A 19,495-nucleotide genomic window follows, 5' to 3' on the forward strand; every position below is an offset into this window, starting at 1 on the left:
GAACCGCACGCACCTCTTTTTATGCTTTTTATTTTGTTACAAGAAATGATACCAAATGAAGTTTTTATGATTTTGTCCTTTAAAAATCTTCAGCTAGATGTAAGGGAAATTTTAAACAAAGGAATAAAGAATAAAAGAATAAAATTACAGATGTATAACCACATCCATCATAAGAGTCCCTTAAGTTTTCAAGGGTAATACAAGTGTAGAAAAATGATACAGAGGAGAAAACCCCTTAAACATGGTGGTAAATGCTCCCTGCACCAAAAATAAAGCAGAACAATAACACCTGAAATGCCAAAGACCATTTGTTTCACTTTGGGGACTTTAGCCCCCGAACTGTTGATCTCAAATACAAAAGATTATATAGGCATATAAAGAACTGCAAAACCTGCGATGCACCATCATCTTTCTCTTCCTTCTCTTATCCAACAAATGTCCAATTAAACTTTGATAGCAGCGAGGGACATCATTTATTGTCCTCAGTCAAATAAATGACAATTGAATCTACCAATCAATGGGAAGACCTCTCAAAACATTACTCATTTTCGTTTATAAAGAATGGCTGTATAATTGACTCAAAATATACAGATTACGACCTCTGTTGTATCACCAAACCAAGGGATGGTCTGTGGGTGAGGGATGACAAAAACAGATCTGAAAGTAGACCTTTGCCGAAAGCTTTTCTGACTTGCGTATTACAGTAGCTTGCTCGTTCTTCGTCTTGATGGCCCTCCAGGAAAGAGCTTCATGATCCATCCTAAGACCCGTTCCACCACCTAACAAAGCAAGAAATAAATTTAGTAGAAAAATAAAAGGAGAAACATAAAATTTTTAGCTTCCAATTCATAGACTTGAGAAGTGTACAATAACAAGCACACACACACAACATAGAATAAGTTGACATATAAGGAAAGATGATACCTCATCACCCTCATCTGCATATGGGGTATTCTCATGCATAGTACGAGAATCAGGTTGTTTAGCCTGAATATTCTCATTTGCCATACTTTGAGTAATCAAAAGCTCTAGTCTTTGAGTTTGAGCTTCAAGTTTACGGGACAAATCCTTGTTCAATTCCTTCGTTCATGAAAAACAGAACAGTCAAGCTTCCGATAGACAAGATTCAGATTAATACCCGAACAATGCATTGCATTTAGATGTGAGAAAAACTAAATGATTACTTATTCAATAATATAACTTTAAACCACGTTTTCTACCGGACAAGAGTAAAACATTGCTGTGGGTTGAGAGTGCATATAGAAGCCACACAGACATGACTTCTAACACATCATATGAAACAATAAAGGCAACAAAAACCAAATTTAGAAATTTGTAAGTAAAACAAACAAGAAAACCAACAATATTTTTTAAAAGAACGCATAATACAAAAGGGCTGAGTGAATGAGTCTGCTCGAGGTGGATCAATACAAGTTCAACAGATAGCAAGAAGAACACAAGGGCAAGATTAACAAAGTCAAGGAAAGCGTTTAGCATAATTAACCCAGTTCACCACCTAATTGCTATTCACTAATACATGGTACACTTCTACTTCAAGGAGAGAAAAAAAGATTCAGAAATCCAAAACTTAACATTTTTTTTCCTTAGTTGCCATTTTAAAAGTTGTTTCAAAAAATAATCACTTGAAACATTAATGTGAATTATTGGCATGAAAAAGAGAAGATATAACCATTATGAATCTAGCTTAAGACAGCTATGTGATATTGTTAACTTCTAGCCAAGAAATTTATATAGACAAGGAACAAGCTTTACCACACTTATCACAATCCAGGCTCAATGGTGTACCACTTTACCATTCCAATTTAGCTACCACAGCAACCAGCAATCAGGTAACAGATTAGTTAATAAATTACGACATACTATAAATAGAAAATAAAAGGGACTAGTGCAAAGGTAAATCTTAGGCAGACAAACACAGGTGTGTGGTTTCTAGTCTTATGTGCAGCCACTTTACACAGGAAATTCTGAAGGATAGACAAACCCTTGAGTTCAATTAATAATAAAACCCTTAAACCCTTAGTGATGTTTGAAGAACAAAGAAAGATAAGCTTAGCCAATACCAGGAACATGACAAAAGGTTTGATTAAATTGAATTATTAGAAAAAAAAAAAAAAAAAAAAAAAAAGAAAAAAAAGAAAAAAAAAAAGAAAGTATAATTCTGATCTAAGGACATAGTACCATAAAGGTTCTTCATACAGTTCAAAAAACGAAAGGGCTAAAGTCATCAAAGGAAAGATCAGACACAAACAAGCAAGCATGCACGTGCAAACAAGTTATGTAACGTCTTAAATGTACGTTAAATGAATTAATGTGCTCCCTCATGTCCTTTTTTCTTGAAACTTTGCCATGCTAACTATGCCCAGGATCATGTTTAAATCTGTCCGTGTTCTATGTCCATAACGAAGCAACTAAACTTCTAGCAGACTTTCATTGATTATCGGAGTACAGGGACTGTAGCAACAAACTTGTATGAAGGGACCCTACTGAGATGTTTGAATATTAAACTAAACATGATTTTGATGACCAATTTTAGAATAAGTCAAGATATTTAATCTAGATTTATTGGAGTTGTTCTAGCATAAATGTTACATTCTTTACCAAATATTGAACAATATGACCATCATCCAGAACGTTATAAAGAACTCTTTCTGAAGCGATTGAAGCAAGATTCAGTACCTTCCGTTTGTGATTTAATTGCTAAAGAGCAGTATATAAAGCCCAGTTCAGATTAAAAATTACCTTCAGCCTGAAACAATGAGACGACTCAGATGCCAAAGCTTGCATCAACTCTTCTTTCTCCAACGCTAACTGCAGCAACAAAAGGCCAGTGCTCTTGTTAGGTCTAAACAGCTATCTACTTCAACTACATCCAATGATTAAGAGGAGATTGACAAAGTCCAATGAAACAACTGAATTTCAAAACATAATAGTTATTATATATACTTGTACAAAAAATAGTTATTATATATCTCATGAACGACAAGGAAATGATCGAGTAATCTCTTCCTTTATCCAAGAAAAATGGTATTTATAGTTTGCATGGTCCAACCATTGGTTAAAGATATATACAATAAAGCTAGGTAGGTCCCCATAAAATCGAGTGCAGTGCTAAGCCCCATTTTATTTCTTATTGAATTAAATGATCAACTTGCTTTGCTATTGAACATTTATTTTGTTGTTTGTATTTTAATAATTTCCGCACAAAAAATTCGACGTACTATATTTTATTACGAGAATAATCCAACTACTCCTGGTCCTGGGGTTCCAGCGCATGAAAAATAAATAATAAAAAGCCTAGGACATATAGCTGAAATCATTGGTCCAGAGCTGCATGTAGCTTTTTCCCCCCGGTATCACAAATAAACTAGCAAGAAATGGACAATGTATAGAAATAAGGGTTGGATAATACCTCAGAAATTATTGCATTAATATTCTGAATCATTCTCATCTGATCAGAAGGAATATTCACAGATGAAACTTCAAGAGTTGATTGACCATTTTCAGGCAGCAAGGAAACACTGGAGGCATCACTTCCAAGAGAAGATGCAGTTTGATGCGTTTCATCGATGGAAGACTCTGGGATGGCATTGAATTGAATTAATGAGTGAACACCCAGAGAGAGAACTAATAATTTAAAAAAATAAAAAATAAAAAATAAAAATAAAAATTCATACAATTTTAATAACAATCCTGAACCCCAGTAATCGCAAGTACAACTACATAATACCACCCCAGGGCCTATTTTCAGCCGTTGAAATTTGTTATGAGTAAGGAAACAAAGTAATGACTTGGCAGCTAATATGCAAAATTATAAACAAATTTTTAAATGTAATCATTAAGAACTCTAGTTTTGAAACATGAGCTTCATCAGGGACCAGAATGACATGGCAACTCAACCTAATACCGCCATTTACCATGATTTTCTTCTATTAGGGCCATTATTTAAAGTTTTGCCAACGACAAAAAAGTGATCTTACCTAAATCTTCTGTAGATGTAGACGTATCTCTCTTATTAAGAGAAGTGTTGCTAAAATCGATAGGCTTAATGCTTGAGGAAGCTTTCCGCAGCTTAGACTGCAACAGCTTCTTCTCTGTGTCAGAGAAACGGATTAGGGGTAAACATTGCAAAGCATATATACACAAGCATATACTGGTGACAAAGTCACTTTATTCCATTGCAAATTGTAGACTAAGAAACAATAGAAACTTGATCAATTTAGTCATGTTTCAGTGTCATGACTTCTGGAAGTTAAACAATATGAAACCCAGAGCATTTTTGGAATTTTCTATTCTTCAGATCACTAGACAGTCTGCAAAGAAAGAAACAATAGAATTTGAAGAAAATTTTCAGACTTTTCATAATTGACAAACAAGCTAAAGCACAAATTCTCAATAGGGTTTTAGTGGTGAGAGTTAAATATGGAAGTTCAGACATAGAAATTGTAGATTACTGGAAGGATCCAATTACTCCCTCATCATCCCCAAGCTAGCTTCCCCCATATCCCCCCAGCCTCCCCATCGCACAAAAAACAAAACAGCACAAAAATAACCAATTTTATATTAATGAAGGCTGCTCAAACCCTACCCTTCTGATAAAATAAACTGTACATTGAACTCAAAATAAAAATTGTTATGTAAAAGATAAACAATAAAAATCCGTGAACAAAACCATATAAGCATGCTTACCTTCTTGAAGAGCTTCAATAGTTAACTGCAAATCCTGACGCTCTCTCTCTAAGCTAGACATTTTCTTTCTGCAAAATTATCCAATATGATCAATATTTTTCAACATCCCTTTACTAATTAAGAGCCAGCACTTGAAAACAGAATCCAGGATTAAATAAATTTTCTTCCATCATGAAGAGACAAACAAGTTCCCAAAGCACTATTAAAGAAAGAGAGTCCCACTTCAACATTTCACTGGAAGTAAATCAAATGATATACTCCCAATTAAAAGGAAAGATAATCAACAGAGGTACATTGCGCCATATAACTAATATCAGTTTAAATCCCAACAAGAACTTGGAATAAGTGCTACACGAGAGTATATCACTATTTGAAAATACTAAAGACACACCACAAGCAGAACAGAGCTCACCCTAAAATGACTCATCATGATGATGGTGTTTCACGTACACCATTCAATAAAACTTTTGACAAGTAAGCAAAATTTTATTAAAGGCAAAATGGCACAACCCAGAACACTTCCAAGTGAAAATTAAAGCACCTCTAAACAACTCTAATCCCTGTTTCAATATCGAAATCTCTCAAATTTCTGAAAACTTAAAAAGAAATCCAAATAATTCACACTTACATTTGGCTTATAAATTAGTAATCTGAGGATTATTTATTGATCACAGATTTCAGAATTAATTTCTAATTCATTTTTTCCCCAAGTAGTATGAATATTATGGAAATTAAAGCAAATTCATTTTCATACTTTTATCTAACACCATGCACCTCAGAAAGTCAAGGGTAGAAGGGAGCTTCTAAATTTGAAATGCCCCATACTATGATGTGAAGGGAATATCATCTAGGCGTGGGAAAGGCAAGGCTCACGCTAGTTAGTGTTTGAGGGTTTTGGGCTTTGTTGTCTTGTGGGTGTTGGGGTTGTGTGGGCTTTTTGGGTGGGTTGGGTTGTGGGTGTTTTTGTTGTTTCTTGGGTTTTGGGCATGTGGGAGCTCCCTGTGTATACGGCCTATGTGCTTAGGGGCGCCTTATGCTTTCAATAAAGTTTTACATTAGTTATCAAAAAAAATATATATAACACCACCTAACATAAGAGAAAGCCAATATGAACAGAAACCAGCAGGCAGTCATTGAAATTAGTGACATTAAAATGCATATCACAGTATTTTGTCTACAGGCAAATTAAAAGTAAAGCATACTTGTATGAAGATATTTCAGCTTGTGAGTTCTCCAATTGCCTCTCCAGCTTTAGCTCACTAGATCTTAGTCTGAGTGCCTACATAATATAATTACAGAATGATTTTAAAGAAATATTGAATAGCTAATGTGAAAAATCCAGTATACATCTTAGTACAAGTATAACCTATCTGACAGGTCACACTTACAGAAGCGTGAAGAAAGCAGCATGAAGATTAGACTAGTCTATCATCACCACTAGATTCATAAAAGTGGGCAGTTGAACCTTTTCACATTGGTTTAACAATTATGCCTTTATCCTCACTAACTAGTTTTTAGGCAGTTGAGCATTTGAAAACTTCTATCTTATAAACCCATTACTGCCATGATCTTTTTCTGATCAAAGGCAGTTGATTATATTGCCTAACCTAATGAATACATTATCCATACTGCCAAACCTAATTGTTGTACTAACCAACTCTTTCAAGCCACTAAGATTGACTGGCTTGAACCTATTACTTGCTTGTCTAACCAGCCTATCTATCCACATTACAACAGTCGGCAAATAACGGACAGACACTTCATCGAAAGCAGACTTTTAAAAGGCATGATTCCAATTGTGTATTACTATTTGTATGAAATACGCATTTCAAGGGTATAACAGAAACTACATTTTTCCTTTATAAGTATCATATGGACTGGTATTTTTTTCATGAAACGCAACATGAAAACTTAAACATACCAATAAATTTTACTACCTTCTCCTCTAAACCAATAACTTCCGAAGCCAGTAACTTGGCACGCTCATCAGCTGCATTACATTCTAGCTGTGCATTTGCATATTCAATCTTGACAGCCTCAAGTTCCACCTGCAGACATCAAAGAGCACACTTATAGAAGCAAAAGTAAAAATAAACTAGAACTTGAAAACATACTAGCCATGCAAACATCATAAAGCAGGAAACAACGAAACTTATATCCAATAATGCAATCGAATAATTTTGCCATGTGAGATTTGAGTTAGTTGATAAAAAAAACTAGAAGTAACAAGCAGCAAATTAAAGAATAATTGATACTAACCAGTTGGGCCTTGATTTCCTCCTGTAACCTTTCCATGTCAGATTTGAGCTGGTTGACAACACTTCTCTGCGGAAAACATACATAAAACAAGAGGGGATTAGACAAAAATTTAGTACCATAATCCAGGGACTGTCACAAGATTCAAGTTCAAATTACAATGCTGTTACAGAACTAAAAACCTTTTTTTGAGATTTTTAATTTTCTTTTTAAATCACCACCTGACATATACATCAAACGTGGAAAATGTACTATCAACCATGTGGTTCTGGATAATATTTTGAACTTTCGTGTACAAGTTGCGCACATGCATCTTCTCCAAATACAATCCCTGTTATCTACCAATAGAGGCAGGATAAAATTTCTGAAAACAACCTTAATGCACAGAAACTCGTAAAATCCAAAACCCCAATGTCATTATCCATATCAAGTAAGAACTTAAATCAAATCAAATGGGGAAAAAAGAAAAATAAGGAAGTACCATTAGCTTCATTTTTCCATCACGAAGTATCGTCATACAATTCTGATAGCATGTCTTTTATTTATGTTATGAATGGCAAATAGGAAGTAAAACAGAAATACAGAACAGATATTCACAATCATAGTAGACATCATGTTGAAACATAATATTAACAAGCTGTCAAAAGTAATACAATTTTAACAAGTATCATAAATTCAAAAGCCAACCTGTTGATTGTAATTATCAGTCGCAGATGAATTCTCAGCAGCTAAGGACTCTGCTAAAGCTCGTGAAGCCTCAAGAGCTCGTTGCAAAGAGAATTTTTCTTGTGTCAAATCTTCAATATGCTGCATGGCACAACAAAGGATGTCACTAAAGTAATTATTCAAGGCAACAAGCTCAGAAGGCAACATTAGTGCCTCATTCGACATATACAACAATTAGATTATTAATTGAACAGGTAACAAAATACTAGGGGATTACTTTTTGTAAATGTTTTAAGGAAACTGAAGTAATATTCATCTCAAAGGCTTTATTCAGAAGTTCAAAGAGTCTGAAGTCCATACTTATCAATCAGAGTGTCAGATTTTTGATTGATTAAGGACCTTAACAGTCCAAGCAGCATAATTAATTTCAGAAATTTCAATATTGTACTTTCAATGGCTGAATCAGATAATATTAGAATACACAAAATTGCAACACCAATACAGTTCTGGAAATGCAGAAACATAAAATAAGGGTACCTGTTCCAAAGCAGTAAAATCTTCATTTTGGTTAGCTGAATAAAAGTCTTGTTTCGTATCCATGCTATGCTCATTAATACTCGGTCTCACCAGGTCTTCCCCACTGCCAGAATAAACTGAAGAATTCATGGGTTGATCAAATACACTAGGTCCATTAGGAGTTTTCAGCTTCGAAAAAGTTCCCACACTTTCACTCTCCACTGATGCCTTCTTAAAAGAAGATGGTCCAAAAAGATCCATGTTGTACGTATTTGAACTATTGGACATATATGAGTCCTTCTCAGGTTCAGTATGTTGAAAGGGAGTTCCTGAAGAAGCTCTAGGCACATTAAGAGAATCAAGAAAAGATGGACGCGATCTCCTAGAATTGGTTTCAGTTGTGACTGAAAATAGTGGTACATGATTGGAGGAACTTCTGACATCAGAACTAAAACCTGTGGCTTCAAATGCTTGTGGAGCTGCATTGTTGACACTAGGCAAACTGCTGGCATAGCTACTAAGTTTTCTTTCCTCATAATTGGAAACCATAGAATCACTGATGTGTGCGATACCATTCATGTGTTGCCCAGCGTCATGAGCAGACCCTCTATCATTAGAGGTAGGTTGAATAGAGTCTACCACAAAACCCCAAGACATATTAGTGTGGTCAGTTCCTTACCACCAAACACTATATATAAATATATTATGTGTAGTATAAGCTCATCTTAATAGATGAAAACACTAGAAAAAGAAATGCAAACATACAAATTACCTTCATAAAATGAGGAGGATGTATGGGCACTGAGGAGCATGCTGGCATTACTGGGGTTAGCTTGTCGTAGAGTACCAACAGAATTCTGAGGTGAGACTTTTGCAGTAGATTCATGAGAATAACCGGGGTTTGTAACACTAGATTGCATCAAAGAACTTCTATTTTCTGTTGACTGGGATCCATCCCTTCCATAAAAACTAGAATGATCAGTTGCAGTCTCGAATGGAAGTTTACCTCGCACTCCAGTATATATTCCAACATCATTATTCAGCCCATCTGTCTCATGGCTATGGTTAACATCCATTGATCTAACAAATCCTGAAGCACCATAGCTCTTAAATTTTTTATCATCTGCATCTGTCTGTGCACTATCTGCAGAATGTGAATTAGAATATTTCACTGAAAACGGAGGAGTAGCAAGTGTGTTATTTAAAGAATCTTGTTCATTTTTAAAGGGAAAACCGATTGCTTTGTTATCATTGCCAGTTACTGCAGCAGAGGGTCCCATAACAGCTTGACCAGGTTCATCAGATGTGCCAGCTGCATCTGAATCTGTATGTCGTACAGGTTCAGTTGCCAAAGGCTGTTTCTGATGGGGCCTAATGTCAAAAGCATGATCTTGGCTGACAGATGTAGCCTTTTTTGCTTGTTCTGCTGCTTTTTTCTTACGGAACTCCTCCAACTGCAAGATAAGTGAAGACAAAATGTGAATTTTGACAAATAACCAACAAAAAAGAAAGTTCCTGGTAATATATTTGCAATTGTAACTCAAATTAAAAGGAAATGATCGACAGAAATTACGGAAAAAAATTTATAATAAATAAAAGAGACCTCATGTAACACTCTCATCCATCTAGAAAAAATTCTCTGAGATTACAAACAGATGCAAACACGTGTGAGTAATAGATAAAATTACCGGTTTACGTGTTGCAGAACATTGGAAATAAATAAAGCTCATATTTAACAACCAGGACCATGAAAACCTGACATTAAGCTTCGAAAATAAAGCACAAGGGCAAAAGCAATAACAAGATAGCACATAATCTAAGGTACATTCCACGAGAAGTTTCTAGATAACAACAGAAGTCCTAAGGTTTATCCAATTATATTGAAAAGTCATCATCCAGCCACCCCATATAAGACTAATCTTGTTCTGATGCACTAACATGCTCCATAAAAGGGTAGATTGTTCAAAATAGGTCTCAAATTCTGTTAAACATCAAATCACCTCTAATTTGTAGTTGAATTGCAATACAAAATTTTACATTCAAAACCTTTATATAGGCCAAGATATATCTTTGAATCTATTGCTCCATCTCAGAATTACAGGTATCACTTCTACGTATGTTCTGGCTTTGTTTGTTTACCTACTTGTTAAGGTTAAACTCCTAGTCAAAGAGCCAACATGGCCATTTTCTATTAAATATTTGGACACGGACTCCAAGAGAAATGTTAAAATCCTTAAAAACATTTTTTTTTCTTTGTATTTATAAATATTAAGTTATAGTATTTTAAGCTCTTACCGATAGTCCAGATAATAATAATAATTTTAAGCATATGATCTTATATTTCCCTATTTTCTTCAACATCTCCCCCTCCTGGGATTCAAAATATGCTTCAGGGTGAACTTCTTGAATGAATCACCATCAAATCTTTCTTCTCACAATGTCAACTCGTAGACAGTGATGCCTCTCAAAGGCTCGAGCCAGGCTCATTTTTTCATATGTTTAACATCTTACTGCAGTAAGAAACTCTATTATAGAAGCTGGCGATGATTCTTTTCATTAATTTGTGCAATAGATTAAACCATATTCCAGTAAAATAGACTTAACTACCTAGCTCTGGCATGCGGCATTATTCCTCTACCTCACACTTCTGCCGCTCAGGTGAAACAATGAGAGAACCATATTAATGATAGTTTGACTAAGCAAAGCAGACACCTGGTTGCACCTTTTGTTTTTTTCATTTTTAATAAGTAGCTATTTAGTAAGGGAAAAAAAAAAAAAAAAGAAGGGTAAAGAATGCAGGCAGTGTACTGTAGTACCTCCTCCAAAACGACAGATTGATAATAAAAAAAATCTAAAACAAACAAGACACGCTGTCATCAGTAGGCATCCACTGAAACAGCGAACTCAAAAACAAGTGCTTAATCCTACAAAGGAGCAGCTCATCTCCCTCAAGCAAAGGGTAATGCAATGCAGATTGATCGTCAAAATTTTAGCCGATACCGGTAACAAAAGATCTCTACGAATTCATATACAAGAATTCTCGCTGTGCATAACAAAGACATGTACATAGCATCATCCACCAACGCATGCATGCACAAACATATACAACGATTGATACATTGATGAAATTCCAAACCCCATTTGAAAATATACATAAACAAATCAAAAAGAAAAATAAAAAATGAAAACGGAAAACGGAAAAGTACCCGGCGCTTTCCAGCTTCCAAATGCTCCTGTTTCCGCTGCACCTGAGCCGAAGCCATTCAGACCCAAAAGCCCCCAAAAACTCCGAAAATTCACATACAATTAACCATCTCCCTCATCAGAAACCCTAATCAAGCAGCGCCAACACCAAGATTTTCAAAAATCCTCATCAAAGCCCTACGAAACAAACCCTAGAGATCAATCAACTTCGGAAATCATACAAAATTCGATGTAATCAACGGTCGGGCAACTATTTGAAATTTCGAAAACAAGAAAGAAAATGTTGCGCGGTTTCAAGCCCCAGTGCCCGATCCGATCGGAGAGGAGGAGCTGTGTGTGAAAATCTTTTGGTTCTTGCAGATCTCCTCGCTTCTCTCTCTCTCTCCCTCCCTCTGGTGTGCTTGTTTTTCAATTTTCCACTTTTTTTTTGATATTTTTTCGGTGGGTGATAAAGTTACCCTGCGTTACATGCAAGTGACGTGTCGGGAATTTGAATGCAAAGCGTAATTTGGTTTTGTTTGTTAGATCTCTTTGTATACGTGTCATTGGTTAATTCATGGTGGCTGCGTATTACCGCCACAGACTCTCTCTGTGTCAGGCAACAAGTCAATGATGGTCTAAATAAAATGTCGGTTTTTGGACATTCGGAACAAAAAGAAAACCCATTATCTACTAATTTTTTTTAATTGGTTTTTAAGCTTTCCTTTTTTGTTCTTTATAAAGCCAAAATGGTCATTTTTCTTTTTTTTTGGGAAAAATGTTAAAACCTAAAGCTGTCACTATATAGTGATTAATGTGGCTCTATTTGTCATTTTTTATAAGTTGTTAAACTCAATCATTCTTGTTGGGTGTTTTTGTTTTTGTTTCCAATAGGAAATGAATAGTTATTATTTTTCTTTTTAAAGGAATATGTATTCCTTAAAATGAGTAACCTCAATAATAAAAAAACTAACAAAACAATATAATAACAATTTTATAGGCGGGTCTATTTTACATGCCAAACATTCATTTATGCTCTATTTAATTGTTAAGTTAAGTTCTCGTTTTTTTGTTTTTTTGTTTTTAGATATCCGTTAATCAGTTGCTTATTGTCTTTGATGACATATATAAAGAATAAATAAATTCTTAAAAAATAATATTTTAATAGAATAATGAAAAGTAATCCCATGTTGCCAGGTGACCACCAGAAGAGATCAAGAAATGTTGAGAAGGACTGTTAACAATGGTAGGATAGAAGACAAAGATGGCAAAGAGGAAAAATAAAGTTCGTGCTCAATTGTAGGAGTAAACAAGAAGAAAAGAAAGATATAAGGCAATCACTCAATTATTCAAACATGTTCATTAGTATAATCATTGTCGAATTTTATTTAGTTTCTTTTTTGTTTTATCAAACATTAGTAGACGTTACATTGCATCAAGCACTAACATGAATACTAACATATGTTAAATGAGATACATGTTAAATGATAAACTGTTAACTTTGACGTTAAAATCAAATAGAAACCTATTACAAACTTGGATAGAACCAAAGACTTTATTCTTGAAGTTTAAACTCAGAGAAGAAAAGTTGAGAGCTAGCTAAATATGATTTTTACTCAAAACCTAAAACCAAGGAAGAAAAGCATACACAGGATTAACACAAGCAGCTAGCAAACATGACTAGGCAGAGGCAATAATTGAATCAATTCCTTCGGGATTTCAGATGTGCCAACAATTTGGTGTAGTCAGGAAGGTTCTCTTGGATCACAGGAATTTGCTTGAAATTCTCAACCCATGCATGCAAGCGAGGCAAGGTGGAGGGTTCTAGCACTTTTACCCCTCTCATGTCTTCCAGGGCTCTAAGCCAGTGGCACAGCCATCCATACGCTATGTCTACCAATCCAATATTGTTGCCACCAAAATATTTCTTGTCTCCCAGAGCTTTCTCTTCCAAGATCTTCAGAAATTCCACCACTTCTTTTATAGCATTCTCATCTGGCTTTTCTTCTGGAGCTTGAAAAAAAAGCACAGAGAGAGTTCGACCCTATATGATCATCGGAAGATTAAGCTCTTAGCATGAATAATATCATCACTAGGACAAATAATTTTCTGATGGTTCGGCAACCGAATTATATCACCTACATCCACCGTTAGGTAATTGTTCGAAGGACTACATGTTATTCTTATAACTTATTGAAGCACCTAAGCCAAATCAACTTTTACAAATGATTTGAATAATTTCAATTGTAATCAAATCCCTTTATTCACAGTAACTAAACCCTCATTTATAACAAAGATCTCTAACGTTATCCATAAGGAAATTATCAAACCCTTATATTCTAACAGGGGTGTAATGACTTCAAAAAAGAAGAAGACAAAAACAGGGGAGTTGCGTTTTTAAAGAGGGGAAAAACAGGAACAGAGAAAGAAATCGTTTGGGTTTGTGATTTTTTTCTATCTACTTAACTGAATTCAAAATTGTGAATATCGAGGAAAAAAAAGAGTTGAGATTATGTTAAGAATCTTAATCAAAGTGAAGCTAACTTGGCATGCTAGTACTGTATGATGATGAATGATAACATGGGATTAGCTCAAGTGGAAACAAATTAATAAACCTGCTGATGGATCATGGATTAATTCATGTGCATGATAGAAAGAATTATGCAGGTTGAAATTAATTACCTTATCATCTCCGAATTTAATCCAGAACCGAGCCAAGGCCCTCTCGTAAGAATCCTTTGGCAGCAAAGGGCTCTCAGGCCACGTTTCTTCAATGTATTCAAGGATTACAAGGGACTCGGCGATCGGCTTGCCGCCATGAACAAGCACTGGAATCTTCTTGTGAACTGGGTTGAACTGCAGAAGCATATCACTCTTGTTGCGAAGGTCTTCTTCTATGTAGTCATATTCCACACCCTTTAGCTTCAGAGCCCATATCACTCTGTAGCTATAGCCGCTAGTCCAACATCCCAGAAGTTTCACTTTTTCTTCCATTGTTGATATGAGACCAACAGGCTAAATCGGCTTAATTATAGCAATTATTTGTATTTAGTTTCTTCCCTAGTCAACACTCAACAGTCGTCGACTTTGAAAAATGTATTAAAGCAATTATAGGCTATTAACATAGCATTATTTTGTCTTCGAAAACAACGGGCGAGAAGATGAATGAAAATTCACACACACAGGGTTCAATTTGGTATTACAACAGAAGATGCAATTTATATGATGGTGGGGTCCTCAATTTGAACATTCTAATCTGATTATGTGGAATTGTGGATAGACGAAGGTGCACGAACCTATCCCATTTCTTTGAATTTTCCTTGTCTTTTTGCTCCAGAGTCTCTATCTAGCAGTAAACACAAGAAGAAAAGTTAAGAAAAAGGAAAAGTAACTGGTTAATTGTGTTCTGTCATGTAATCTCGGTTGGTTATGTGCATCTTATGTGTGTTTTGGATAACAGAGAGTCATGCAAGAGACTCTCGGATGAAAGAAATCCAAATATATTTTTTACATTCACAATATTGAATAGAAATATTAAGGAATTGATTATTGCGGTGTCCAAATTAATTAAGTGTTACATATACAGTAGTTTGTGAGAGATATGTGAAAATAAATATAAGCTTTTAGTATTATTTAAATCCAAATGGACTGTCAGACACTTGAAACATGTACCATCTCATAGAAAAGTCGAGTGAAAATCTATCATTTACAAGAATTCTCGTTGTGCATAACAAAGACATGTACATAGCATCATCCACCAACGCATGCATGCACAAACATATACAACGATTGACACATTGATGAAATTCCAAACCCCATTTGAAAATATAAATAAACAAATCAAAAAGAAAATTGAAAACGGAAAACGGAAAAGTACCCGGCGCTTTCCAGCTTCCAAATGCTCCTGTTTCCGCTGCACCTGAGCCGAAGCCATTCAGACCCAAAAGCCCCCAAAAACTCCGAAAATTCACATACAATTAACCATCTCCCTCATCAGAAACCCTAATCAAGCAGCGCCAACACCAAGATTTTCGAAAATCCTCATCAAAGCCCTACGAAACAAACCCTAGAGATCAATCAACTTCGGAAATCATACAAAATTCGGTGTAATCAACGGTCGGGCAACTATTTGAAATTTCGAAAACAAGAAAGAAAATGTTGCGCGGTTTCAAGCCCCAGTGCCCGATCCGATTGGAGAGGAGGAGCTGTGTGTGAAAATCTTTTGGTTCTTGCAGATCTCCTCGCTTCTCTCTCTCTCCCTCCCTCCCTCCTGTGTGCATGTTTTTCAATTTTACACTTTTTCGATATTTTTTCGGTGGGTGATAAAGTTACCCTGCGTTACATGCAAGTGACGTGTCGGGAATTTGAATGCAAAGCGTAATTTGGTTTTGTTTGTTAAATCTCTTTGTATACGTGTCATTGGTTAATTCATGGTGGCTGCGTATTACCGCCACAGACTCTCTCTATGACCGGCAACAAGTCAATGATGGTCTATATAAAATGTCGGTTTTTGGACATTCGGAACAAAAAGAAAACCCATTATCTACTAATTTTTTTTAGAAGAAAGTCCACATAACCCCCTCAAACTACCACTCAATTGATAATGTCCCCCCAAACTTTCAATTGTGACAATGTACCCTCCAAACTACAAAAAATTGTCAATGTTCCCCCTAATGACGAAATTACCCTTAGTAAATTTTTTTAAAAAAAAACTAAAACTTTTAGAAAAAACCTAAAACTAACCAAAAAAAAAAAAAAAATCCAAACGTTGGCCAATTTTTTCTTTTTAAATCAATTTTATAAGAAAACAATTAAAAAAATTTCGATTCTTTTTTTTTTAAAAAAAAAAAAATTGAAAATTTTCGTTTTTTTATTTTTATTTTTGTTTTATAATTTTATTTAAATAAAAATTTACGTTTAAAAAAGATAAAATTTTCGTTTAATAATAAAATGAAATTTTTTGTTTTTTAAATCTAAATAAAAAAAAAATAGTTTTTTTTTTTAAATAAAAATTTCCGTTTAAAAAAATAAAAATAAAAATTTTTGTTTAAATTTTTATTTTTAAATTAAAATTTTTCGTTTTTTAAAAAAATCAAATTTTTTTTGAATTTATAGGGGTATTTTTGTCTTATTGAGAAATTTATAAGAATATTTTTGTCTTATTGCTAGTCTTGGGGGGGACATTGACAATGTTTTGGTAGTTTTGATGGGACATTGTCATAATTAAAAGTTTGGGGGAGACATTGTCAATTGGGTGGTAGTTTGAGGGGGTATGTAGACTTTACCCTTTTTTTTAATTGGTTTTTAAGCTTTCCTTTTTAGTTCTTATAAAGCCAAAATGGTAATTTTTCTTTTTTTTTGGGAAAAATGTTAAGACCTAAAGCTGTCACTATATAGTGATTAATGTGGCTCTAATTGTCATTTTTTATAAGTTGTTAAACTCAATCATTCTTGTTGGGTGTTTTTGTTTCCAACAGGAAATGAATAGTTATTATTATTCTTTTTAAATGAATACATATTCCTTAAAACGAGTAACCTCAATAATAAAAAAACTAACAAAACAACATAATAACAATTTTATAGGCGGGTCTATTTCACTTACCAAACATTCATTTATGCTCTATTTGATTGTTAAGTTAAGTTCTCGTGTTTTTGTTTTTTATTTTTAGATACCCGTTAATAGTTGCTTATTGTCTTTGATGACATATATAAAGAATAAATCAATTCTTAAAAAAGAATATTTAAATAGAATAATGAAAATTAATCCCAAGTTGCCAGGTGACCACCAGAACAGATCAAGAAATGTTGAGAAGGGCTGTTAACAATGGTAGGATAGAAGACAAAGATGGCAAAGAGGAAAAAGAAAGTTCGTGTTCAATTGTAGGAGTAAACAAGAAGAAAAGAAAGATATAAGGCAATCATTCAATTATTCAAACATGTTCATTAGTATAATCCTCGTCGAATTTAATTTAGTTTCTTTTTGTTTTATCAATGACTTGACATTAGCAAACGTGACATTGCATCGAGCACTAACATGAATATTAACATATGTTAAATGAGATACAAGTGTTAAATGACAAATTGTTAACTTTTACGTTAAAATCAAATAAAACCTATTACAAACTTGGATAGAACCACAGACTTTATTCTTGAAAGTAAAAACTCAGAGATCAAATCCAAGAAGAAAAGTTAAGAGCTAAATATGATTTGTGCTCAAAACCTAAAACCAAGGAAGAAAAGCATACAAAGGATTAACACAAGCAGCTAGCAAACATGACTAGGCAGAGGCAATAATTGAATCAATCCCTTTGGGATTTCAGATGTGCCAACAATTTGGTGTAGTCAGGAAGGTTCTCTTGGATCACAGGAATTTGCTTGAAATTCTCAACCCATGCGTGCAAGCGAGGCAAGGTGGAGGGTTCTAGCACTTTTACCCCTCTCATGTCTTCCAGGGCTTTAAGCCAGTGGCACAGCCATCCATACGCTATGTCTACCAATCCTATATTGTTGCCACCAAAATACTTCTTGTCTCCCAGAGCTTTCTCTTCCAAGATCTTCAGAATTTCCACCACTTCTTTTATAGCATTCTCATCTGGCTTTTCTTCTGGAGCTTGAAAAAAAAGCACAGAGAGAGTTCGACCCTATATGATCATCAGAAGAATAAGCTCTTAGCATGAATAATATCATCACTAGGACAAATAATTTTTCGGATGGTTCGGCAACTGCGTTATATCACCTACATCCACCGTTAGGTAATTGTTCGAAGGACTACATTTTATTCTTATAACTTATTAAAGCACGTAAGCCAAATCAGCTTTACAAATGATTTGAATAATTTCAAATGTAATCAAATCCCTTTATTCACAGTAACTAAATCCTCATTTATCACAAAGATCTCTAACGTTATCCATAAGGAAATTATCAAACCCTTATATTCTAACAGGGGTGTAATGACTTCAAAAAAAAAAGGCAAAAACAGGGGAGTTGCTTTTTTAAAGAGGGGAAAAACAAGAACAGAGAAAGAAATCGTTTAGGTTTGTGATTTTTTTCTATCTACTTAACTGAATTCAAAATTGTGAATATCGAGGAAAAAAAAGAGTTGAGATTATGTTAAGAATCTTAATCAAAGTGAAGCTAACTTGGCATGCTAGTACTGTATGATGATGAATGATAACATGGGATTAGCTCAAGTGGAAACAGATTAATAAACCTGCTGATGGATCATGGATTAATTTATGTGCATGATAGAATGAATTATGCAGGTTGAAATTAATTACCTTATCATCTCCGAATTTAATCCAGAACCGAGCCAAGGCCCTCTCGTAAGAATCCTTTGGCAGCAAAGGGCTCTCAGGCCACGTTTCTTCGATGTATTCAAGGATTACAAGGGACTCGGCGATCGGCTTGCCGCCATGAACAAGCACTGGAATCTTCTTGTGAACCGGGTTGAACTGCAGAAGCATATCACTCTTGTTGCGAAGGTCTTCTTCTATGTAGTCATATTCCACACCCTTCAGCTTTAGAGCCCATATCACTCTGTAGAGATAGGGGCTTGGCCAAAATCCCAGAAGCTTCACTTTTTCTTCCATTGTTGATATGAGACCAACAGGCTAAATCGGCTTAATTATAGCAATTATTTGTATTTAGTTTCTTCCCTAGTCAACACTCAACAGTCGTCGACTTTGAAAAATGTATTAAAGCAATTATAGGCTATTAACATAGCATTATTTTGTCTTCGAAAACAACGGGCGAGAAGATGAATGAAAATTCACACACACAGGGTTCAATTTGGTATTACAACAGAAGATGCAATTTATATGATGGTGGGGTCCTCAATTTGAACATTCTAATCTGATTATGTGGAATTGTGGAAAGACGAAGGTGCACGAACCTATCCCCTTTCCTTGAATTTTCCTTGTCTTTTTGCTCCAGAGTCTCTAACTAGCAGTAAACACAAGAAGAAAAGTTAAGAAAAAGGAAAAGTAACTGGTTAATTGTGTTCTGTCATGTAATCTCGGTTGGTTATGTGCTTCTTATGTGTGTTTTGGATAACACAGAGTCATGCAAGAGACTCTTGGATGAAAGAAGTCCAAATATATTTTTTACATTCACAATATTGAATAGAAATATTAAGGAATTGATTATTGCGGTGTCCAAATTAATTAAG

At 34.7% G+C, this 19,495-nt stretch overlaps 3 protein-coding genes across 3 annotated transcripts; all 3 read right to left on the reverse strand.

Annotated features, from left to right (window-relative positions):
- Positions 1-124: 124 nt before the first annotated feature.
- BLI (protein BLISTER) lies at positions 125-11,778 on the reverse strand. Its single transcript, XM_059589909.2, has 13 exons — positions 11,352-11,778; positions 8,918-9,599; positions 8,167-8,780; positions 7,651-7,770; positions 6,967-7,032; positions 6,645-6,755; positions 5,910-5,986; positions 4,708-4,775; positions 3,999-4,112; positions 3,431-3,597; positions 2,761-2,829; positions 925-1,080; positions 125-779 (listed from the first exon to the last, which is right to left on the reverse strand). Exons 1-13 carry the CDS (start codon positions 11,406-11,408, stop codon positions 699-701), a joined length of 2,382 nt encoding a protein of 793 aa, XP_059445892.2. The 5' UTR covers positions 11,409-11,778; the 3' UTR covers positions 125-698.
- A 1,012-nt stretch (positions 11,779-12,790) lies between these two features.
- Positions 12,791-15,585, reverse strand: LOC132177574 (glutathione transferase GST 23). The gene is made up of 3 exons (XM_088515409.1): positions 15,206-15,585; positions 14,011-14,674; positions 12,791-13,372 (listed from the first exon to the last, which is right to left on the reverse strand). Exons 2-3 carry the CDS (start codon positions 14,320-14,322, stop codon positions 13,031-13,033), a joined length of 654 nt encoding a protein of 217 aa, XP_088371535.1. The 5' UTR covers positions 14,323-14,674; positions 15,206-15,585; the 3' UTR covers positions 12,791-13,030.
- A 1,964-nt stretch (positions 15,586-17,549) lies between these two features.
- On the reverse strand, positions 17,550-19,181 carry LOC132177543 (glutathione transferase GST 23). Its single transcript, XM_059589911.2, has 2 exons — positions 18,606-19,181; positions 17,550-17,969 (listed from the first exon to the last, which is right to left on the reverse strand). The coding sequence occupies exons 1-2, from the start codon at positions 18,915-18,917 to the stop codon at positions 17,628-17,630; spliced, it is 654 nt and encodes a 217-aa protein (XP_059445894.2). The 5' UTR covers positions 18,918-19,181; the 3' UTR covers positions 17,550-17,627.
- Between the last annotated feature and the right edge of the window lie 314 nt (positions 19,182-19,495).

This window comes from Corylus avellana, chromosome 4 (genome assembly GCF_965113065.1).
Source record: "Corylus avellana chromosome 4, dhCorAvel1.hap1.2, whole genome shotgun sequence".
Taxonomy (NCBI): Eukaryota; Viridiplantae; Streptophyta; class Magnoliopsida; order Fagales; family Betulaceae; genus Corylus; species Corylus avellana.